This window comes from Cenococcum geophilum (assembly GCF_001692895.1).
Source record: "Cenococcum geophilum 1.58 unplaced genomic scaffold K441scaffold_25, whole genome shotgun sequence".
Lineage (NCBI taxonomy): Eukaryota > Fungi > Ascomycota > Dothideomycetes > Gloniales > Gloniaceae > Cenococcum > Cenococcum geophilum.
Window position 1 is genome coordinate 483475 of NW_027137583.1, and position 9439 is coordinate 492913.

The 9439-nt window shown below is 39.8% G+C and overlaps 1 protein-coding gene across 1 annotated transcript; it reads right to left on the reverse strand.

Annotated features, from left to right (window-relative positions):
• Nucleotides 1–317: 317 nt before the first annotated feature.
• On the reverse strand, nt 318–2163 carry K441DRAFT_661009 (uncharacterized protein). The gene has a single exon (XM_067648807.1). The coding sequence runs from the start codon at nt 2151–2153 to the stop codon at nt 393–395; it is 1761 nt and encodes a 586-aa protein (XP_067503166.1). The 5' UTR covers nt 2154–2163; the 3' UTR covers nt 318–392.
• Nucleotides 2164–9439: the final 7276 nt, after the last annotated feature.

Here is a 9439-nt window from a genome sequence, read left to right on the forward strand (position 1 = left end):
GCCATATTAAGGAAGGCAATAAGGTAAAACACCACAATCTGGAACAGATATCACGACTTTTAGTAAGGGAGAAGAGTTCAGAATAGCTTCAAAATCGAGCTCAGAGCTCCAAATTCGATGTGGACCGTGGCTCAAGCCCTGGCCACGTACTACATCCTTTCCTGCTAGCTCTACATACTAATTTAGCTGCAGACGTAGCGAAATTAAGTGTGTGTACTGCACGCGCACGGGGGGGGGGGGAACACTGGAGGTCGTACACCCTGTACCGAAGCGAAATCTACTTTTTTTTCAAGGGGGGGGTGGAAATTGGTCACGCTCGTAGCTGTATTTAGATCTCTTTATAAACATGTAAATTGTAGAAACTAATAAAATAATATAACTAGAGTCGACTTCTACACAGCTCCAGATGGCTGAAACAGCGTTGACCCGCAGCCCGCTAAGGTTAAAGATGCATACATATAAGGGTGCTTAAAGTCCAGATTCAGCTCCTTGTTCTCTACCATTTCTCTCAGTTCCCACAGAGAAACTTCGCCCTCCGGGAGCACTGAATTTGGATCAAAGACTCCATCAGATTCGGCTTTCTCCCAAAGCTCTATCAATTCTTCGAGCAGATTTATAGCCTTTTCATCATTCAGCTCGTACAATTCTCGTTGTGATTGAGTCCAGAGCTCGTCCAGCCTAGTTGGTTCGCGAATCTGGTGGAGAAGACGGAAAAAAGTCGTTATAAGAAACATCGTCGCTATATCATTAACTTCCCACAGGGATCCGATAAATGCCTTCGATCCAGTGGATAGAACAGCGTGTGTAAAGCCCATTACGTCGTTGGTCATTGTTGCTGTACCTAAACCGCTTACGCAAGCCGAGAATATAATGAGTGCAGCCTGGCTCTTGATCTCAAACAAATCCAGAACGCGAAAGTTCTGTTTTAGAGAGACATAGGAGAGCCAAGGAGAGTGAGGAGAGAGGAATCCATGTGTTCCGAGCAGCAAAATGTTATTTTGCTTGACAAGTTGCCTGAACGTTGTACGATCCAGCTCGCTCCCTTCCTTAACTTCCGCATGGAAACGGCTAGCAGTGGTGACTGCTTCAATGCCGGCCATAGGTAGAGATTTCTCCAGTGTAAACCCATTAATTTTCTCGCCGTTGGCTTTTGCTATGCATAATGGTGATGGATACGCGGGTTTCAAATCAACAAGGTTCAAGAGAGTTGACAAGCTCGGAACCTGTGAGATAGCCTTCTGAAGACACAGAGGCCGGCCCCGGAAGGGTAGTGTAGCGAAAGGGAAGGCCGTCATAGGTTGTGAGATAACGAAGATGACCCGCGACTGGGAGTCTAGGATTTCCTGGATTGGATTGAGGAGTATCTGTGCGATCTTTTCCAGGCTGCAGTCAAGACTGTCTCGGGGACTACCTTTGTCCAGCGATTTATATATCTTCACTTCATTCATTACATGAATGACATGTCTCCTAACATCGATGTCGCGGATTGAACTGTATTTTGAAAACTGTATGCCACTTTCGGTGATGGCAAATAACGCACATCCAGAGCGGCTAAATGATACCTCCAAAGCAACAGCGCCATTCCCAATGGAATCGTACAAATTTCTGGTGTGGAACTGTGGGTGAGCTTGGGGGAAAATGCTGCTATTCAGTTCTGGATACACTCCGTGCCCTTGTAGGACTTCATCTAGTTCCTGCAATTCAAGGATGTATTCTGAATCAGGATTAAGAGCGCTTTCAGAACCACGACCAGACTCTGGGTGAGCCAAAAGTTCCGCTCTACGCCGTCGTGCGTAAAGCTTCACGGTAGGATCTGTATCGTCTGGCATCTTTGGACCTTGTGAAGCGAGAGAGTCAAGCAGACAACGTGCGTTTGCCTGCTCAAGGAAGAGTAAGGCATGTTCAGGCCATGATAGATCGGAGTCGTGTGCATGCGAATGTCCGTCGAGTGCAGCAATGGGGATTTGGGCATCCTGGTACTTGAGACAAATGCGAGCAAGCCCAGCAAATATCTCGGCGACAGGAAGTGGAGAATAAAGACCTCTTCTGGCTTCAAGGTCAATCCCGCGGGCTCGCCGAACTTCAACATGTTTCGCTGCTTCGAGCAACCATCTGAACGCGGTCGCAAGCTGATCGGTGTGTTCTGCCACCATGCCAGCCCATCCGAAACGATTCCATGGATCACAACTAGGGGTCGCACAGTCGACTTCCATAAAACCTGGAGAAAGTTTTAAAATCTTTTGCAGCAATCGGTTCCCTCTATCCCAATCATGGCTCATGGCGCAGAAGGCGATTGCGTTCTCCGCCATTTGGACATTTGAGACCTTCGTGCTGTATCTACAGCGCCACCATATGGCTTCCACGCATGGAACCTCCACCATCTGCATATCTAAAAGCTCAGAATCCTCCATCTCATCCAGAATTCCCTTACACTGCTGATACTCCCCAAGTTGAAAGTAGGCTAAGATACGTAGAACTCTGGTGATGTAGCTGGAAGCATTTTCAGATTTGGCAGCATTAGCGAAGTCTTTCAATGTCCTCTCAGCCTCGAGGAGATTCGCGTTCCGTAATTGAGAGTTGTACGTTGAATTTGCAGCGTGATACTTGTCCGCTAGACGTTGATCTCTCTGCTCCCACTCGATGATATCATACAGCGATTCCTCCGGCATTTGACCCTTGATCATGTCTCGTTTAGACCTCGCTGCAGTTTCTAGTGCAACCTTTCCCTTCTCGTAATTGTTGAGTTCCTGGCGCTTTTTTATCCATTTTCCCAAGCCATCCGCATCACTTCGATTTCGGTATATCTGACTGACAAGAGAACCATAAACCGTGACCAGATTCTGTCTTACCAGCGGGTAATTAGCCGTTTGCCTATCAGGGTCATCTGCCAGCCTTTCCAGTTTAGCAACGATGCTGTAAAACTCCGTCAACTGGTCTTCGACCATGCTCCGAGCATTGGTATAGCTGTACCAATCTGTTTGCAGTTGCATTTCTGCAACATGAGCTTGGAATGCTGCGTAATGGTCATTCAGTTCTTGGAAGCATCTCCTGGCAGACCTATAACAGCTAAGGGCCACATCCATGCGTGCTCTCTCGATTTCTTGCCGTCGACCAAACCGCATCATGAGCCATCCAATGAAGTGTGGAATACCTTCGTTCTCATTCTCTAGACCCCAGCGGCCTAAACTAGCTGCCTGTTCCAGGATGCCCTCCGTAACACCGCTGGAAATGTTAAGCAAGAGCTGGTGCCCTTTGACTAGCTGGATACTAGGCTCATCACGACCAAAAAGCCCCGCCGCTTTCTCAAAAATTTCAGCAACAGATTGGAGCTTCCTAAGGGTTTCTTGGCCGGATCCCCCGTCCTGTGAGATTGCCTCCATATGCTCGATGCAGCCCTGTCTTAAGAAGACCGCAGCCTGGCCACGGGGTGCTCTAGCGTTTTCAAATGCTTGAATGGACTCCTGATACAATGCTTGGGCCTCTGTAGAACTACGCAGCTGCAAAAAATCTTCTGTTGTATCCCAGCGAGCATTAGAGTTACTTGGGTTGTCACTATCGATGGGAACCAGGTTGAGGGCGATGGGGTTTGAGAACGGAGGTGACAAAAGATGATCTGCCTTCATCATCTTAATGAGAGCCATCCCTAGCTGATCATTCTGCTGATCACATTGTTGTATTGCATGCTCTAGATTAGTCTCGTCTTGCGGTAACTTTGAGCCCGATAGAAGTTCGAGCTGTAGTCGTCTTGCGAAATTTTCCAACCGTACCCATTCTAGATCCTCCGCTATCTTTCGAAAGTCCTCGACGTGTAACCCGACATTGGCGATAGCTTCCCCCGCCGGTATTTTAACTGGGTATACAGGGTGCTGGCCGAAAGCACCAAGCCATAATTTAATCGGTGTCGCCAACAAGCGGTATATTATCCTGGCTTCGAAGCTATAAACGTCTTCAAGCTCAGCTCTTGACTTTACGTATGCTTCGATATTTTGCAGTAAATGTTCATTCACGGTTTTATAATTCAGTTCGTGCATACGCGTGTCATCCCATAACCCGCCTAGCTCCGGTCGAAATCGAAGGAGGGGCGGGTAGCGCCTAAGATACGTAAAGAAGGCCGAGAAACTGGCACAACGTAGCGCCCAATGACAGGGAAGGTTTGGTAATTCCGAAAGAGCTTTGAGGACAGATTTAGCTTTCTTGATATTGCCTTGAATGGCGTGAAGGACAGCCTTGCAAAGCCGGACCTGCCTGTCTTCCTCTTCTAGTTGTTCTTCAACCGCTTCAAGGTCTCCGCAGTAATCCTCAGGGAAAATGGAACCACCCAGCCGTTGCATGAGGGAAGGAAGATCCATGTTAAGCAACTTTACGGGTGCGAAAAGAGCGTAGATAAATTCAGGCTAGGAATATTCTGAAATTAAAGGCCTCACGAGAAATCGAAATTAACGCTTTTAATGTAGCAGTGCGGTTCAAGGCAGGCAGCGGCGGTGGGGTCACTAGAGGGGTTACGCCTCACAGCTCGGCGTGGTCAGGAAGTTCGACGTAGTCAGCTTCGACCACGCTGAGTTTGTGCATGTGCAGCGCATATACAGATACTTTTTTTGGAATATAAAGTATTTGATAAATAGGAAATTATATAACGCTTAAGTTGTATACGCGGGGCATATCCCTTGACACGATGGTTTGCGTCCACAGTTTATCAATAAGAGCCGGCCAATAGGAGGCTCTCGTTGACCTGATCTTGGCACTGTGATGAGAGCTGCGCACATGTGAGGATATTCAAATCAAACGGATTATATGTAGATTTTGGTATGGAAGCTAGTCCTTGATGTTAAGCCTAGTGAGATATTCGTTCCAGCACCTTTCTGATATTAAATTTAACCCGTAATATATAAACTGAACAGCCTAAGCGTGTTGTTGGAGCCCTATGAGCCCTCCTCTAGTCTCTACTTTCTTGTGGTTTACGTGTCGTATTAATAGATAGGTCTGCTAATGGCTTCCAAGCTATAAGGTTCTTTTTAGTGAACTTTCTACCGGCTTCTATATAGGCAGAATAGTTCCTTGGCTTTCTCTATAAACGTATAAGATTATACTCTTTTATAGGCCTCTAAGTTATCTTATTTATCGACTTCCTTTTATTTTTAGTTCTATACGCCTAATTGCGGCATATAGAGGCGTTAAGAAGCGCTATCCAAAGGTCCTTTAAAAACTGCAAATGCGTGTTATTTTGGTCCCCTCTAAAGCTATTAAACGGCCTATATATAAAGAGCTTAAAGCAGTTAATAATAGTAGTGTTAAAAAGGAATAAGAATAGCGGCCTCTATGTCTTGTTATATACTCTCTAGGTATTATAATATAATCTTATTTAATTAGCTACGTTAACGCCATATATAAAGTAAATATACTCCTATATAAACTCTAAAATGTTAATTTCCTTCTTATCCTGGCCCTTAAACGCCGTACGCTTATTTTTAGAGTTTATAGAGGTTTTAGCTGGTTATTTACAACACTTAAGGATATAATTCTAACCTGGCGATATATAATATTAGCGGGAAAAATACGTGGTATTAAGGAACGAAAGATGGCTAACTTATTGTCGTGGATGGTAGATATAAAAAGAACTACCTATATATCTGCCTAAGCAAATTCTATTACCGTACAACCCTTAGAAAGTACCCTATATAGTATACCCTACGGTATTTAAGCTATATATATAAGCTTAATATATTTAAGTAATGCTAAAACTTCTTTATTGGTACCTTCTTTTTCTATATATTCTAGCCCTTTATAGTGCCTCCTAAGCTCTCTATAGTGTTAATAATATCCACTTCCTTATTACCCATCTCCTTTCGCTTTATTTTTATTATTCTAACTATTTTAGCAGCTCTAATTCTAAGTATTTAAAGTTATTTAAAAGCTTAACGGATAAGAAGAGGCTATTAAGCTAGATAATATAGCGGTTTAAAGAATAGAGGTAGGAGTTTATTTCTAGGTCTATCTATATAAGGAAATTAAGGACTACTACCTAGGTCTTTAAGAAACCTTTATTAAGGAATATAGTGTTAAGATTTACCGGCCCTTTATTATCCCCCTTAGCGTACTATAACTAATCTAGAATATAGCCCTAATTAGTAAGGACCTAGATCTTAAAGCCCTTTAGTATAGGCTTAAATGGAATATTAATAGTCTTAGGTACATGGCCTATAAATCTCTCTATAGTCTCGTTAACGGCAAGGTACATCGGCAAAATATTATCCCCTATTAACGGCCTTAATGGTTAGTAGTTAACGCAATTAGTAACTCGACCGACTAGTCTATATCGTGTTTTTTTAACATACAGCCTACGCTCAGCCTATATATAATATAATGAAGTCTTATAGGAAATACTACGGTAGACTTATTAATGGGCTAGGTATATAGGTAATAAAAAAGTCAATAACGTAAATATAACTAGTGGAGTAGGTTACCTAATAGATTAACTCTAATTATATTCTAAGATTTACTATAAAGAAGAGAACTATCTAGGTAGGGACTATGGTCCTTTAAATACATAATATTACGCCTAAGAAATGTACTAAATACGTTAGTACGCTAGTATATTAGTATATCGCGTTCCTATATTCTAAACTTATAATATAATTAGCTATCCTTTATTTTATAGCTTAACCGGTTCTAGCGCCTTATATATTATCTTAACTAACCTATTTATATCTTTTCTTAGTAGTTCTACTACTGCTAATATAAGGTCCGTAACACTATCCCCCTCCTTTTTATCTTTATTCTTAAAGTTATCTCCTATTTCTAAGTTGTCTATTAAAGGTATAGCATTCTCGTTTTTAATTTAATAACCTTTATTATTTTTAATACTTATTATTAAATCCTTTATATCTCATTATTATAATTAGCTAGTAACTATTATCCTTTTACTTAGTAAAGTTACACTATTATATTCTTATTATGCGGAGAAGAAGTTAATATACATTATAATTACGGCTTTATCTAGTTGTTAACCTTCTTTTTATACGAAGTATATATAAGCAAATATACAATTATCTTATACTATTTAATCCGTCTCTAACGCTAAGTATATACGTCTTATTATTCTTTATAGGCGTCTAGTGCCTTATCTAATCTATTATAGGGTCTCGCGTATTAGTAGCGGCTAAAAGGTTAAAGAGTGGGCTGGTTAAGGCCCTTACTAAGGTTTAGCGCCGTTTTAGTAAGGTATCTTAGGCTCTAAAGGCTTAACTAAATACTTATACTCGGCTAGGCGGTCTTATAAAGGGTTATAAAAAGGTTTTTTTATTTAGTTAAATAAAGCCTTTATAACCTTAAAGCTAAGGAGGCTAAAAAGGATTCTAATTAAGAAGAGGCGGAAACAGCTAGTATACTAATAGTAGATTCTTCTAGTCCTACGGCACCTCTACTACTTTTAACTAATCCCTTTAGTTTTAGCTCTTTTTTAATATTACCGAACCCATTTTCTTTTAATACTCTTATATTTTTCTTATAGCGTTCTTTAAGTTCTATAGTAGTTCCTAGGTAGTTTTATTATAGCCTATCTACTTAACTTTATACTATATTTTATTATTAGCATCCTTATAATTAATAATCTTTAAAACTTACCATTTGTCTTCTTTTTATCCTCTCTATATATCTACTTTATAAACTAGTAGTTCTATATTACTATACACTAGCTTTAGTATCGCGATATACTATATAAAGTAGATCTTTATCTTTACTTGTAAGCTAAGTCTATATATAACTTTAAAAATCTTAGCTATAATTTTAAATAGTCCTAGTTTAACATAGTCTAACTTTTTACTTAGTTATTAACTTATAAAATTTTTATACAATAGCTACACTTTATCTCCCTCCTTAAGATCTAGTCCCTTAGATCTCTTAGCGTTATATCGGCAAAATATTATCCCCTATCAATGGCCTTAATAGTTAGTAGTTAACGTAATTGGCGCGCAGTTAAGGGCATTTGGCAACTTGACCAACTAGCTTATATCGTGTTTTTTTAACACATAATTGGCGCGCAATCTACGCGCAATCTACGCAATTAGTAATTGTAAAGGGACTTTGTAAATAGGGGGCTATAAGGACATAATTGTGGAATAGAATAGATTGGTAAAAGAGACAAATCCTTAAGGAGGTAAGGCCTCTGGGATTGTAGAGACTATATACTACGGGCACGTGCCTTTAATACGTAACCGGCGACTATCTAAGGGGCGTTTAGGGGTTGTCCTAAGGGCAACCTAAGGTGTCCGCAATAATATCCCTTATATTACCCCCCCCCCTTCTTACAGTTGGCCCCTAATTGCTATTACCTTATAGTAGGGAAATTATAAGGGCTTATCCCAGAAGGGGTTCGGAGAGATATTAGAGAGATATTAGTATGTCGCTATATATTTTCTATCTATCTAACCCTTACTTTAAACTCCTAAAAAACCTTAATAAGGAAAAAAATATAACTAGAGAAAAAAATATAAGGATTATTAGGAGACCTATTAGAAGATTATTAAAAGTATACTGGCAACTACCTAGACTAATATAGGGATTTTTATATAACTCTACTTTTAAGCCTTTATGCCGGTCTATAATTAATTATAAGTATTATAAGCAATTTAGTATTCTAGTATAGTTTTATAAAACCTTTTAGTATAGGATTTAATATATAGAGCCTTAGCTTGCTATTATCTTTAACTATTAAAATATAATCTATAATCTGGAATCTATAATTGTTTTATATAATTCTCTATATTACTAACGTATTATTCCCATATCTACCTTTAGGCTATTAGATACGGTTAAGGTATTAATTAATTAATTAAGGAGACTTGTCTCCTAAGATTTAGTGTATATACTTTTAAATCTAATAGTTCTATACCGTATATTTGGCGTAGCTCTACTACCTAGTAAATAGAAGGGACACTTTATAATAGCACCTATAGCTATTATATAATTATTAAAAACGTTTATAAAGTTATTCTTTAATACTATAGTATCGTTTTAGGTATAATTTAACCTATATACGTCTTTAATTAACGTCTTAATTGCCTTCCCCTAGCTGCGTTATTAGTTTTTATAAGGAAGTAATAGCTAAATAGCTTATCCCTTGCATAGATAGATTCGTCCGTAGAATGGTAGCCCGAGCTCAACCAATCAAATAGCTGCGTTTATTGGCGGTAAGGCGTGAGGAAGTTGATATTCTTTATTTGGTGCACACGGGCCACATTTGCACGTCACCTATCTATGCAAGGGATACTCGTATTTCCTTTTTTTTAAATAGTGCTATTATAACGGAGTTATATTAGTAAGGTTGCGGCTATTTACTAAACGGGTATTAGAAGGTAAAGTATAAAGATACCTTACTTATTAAGCTTAATCCTTTCCCTTACTTCCCATTATTAACCTTCGTCCAATTTAGACGTATTTTTAA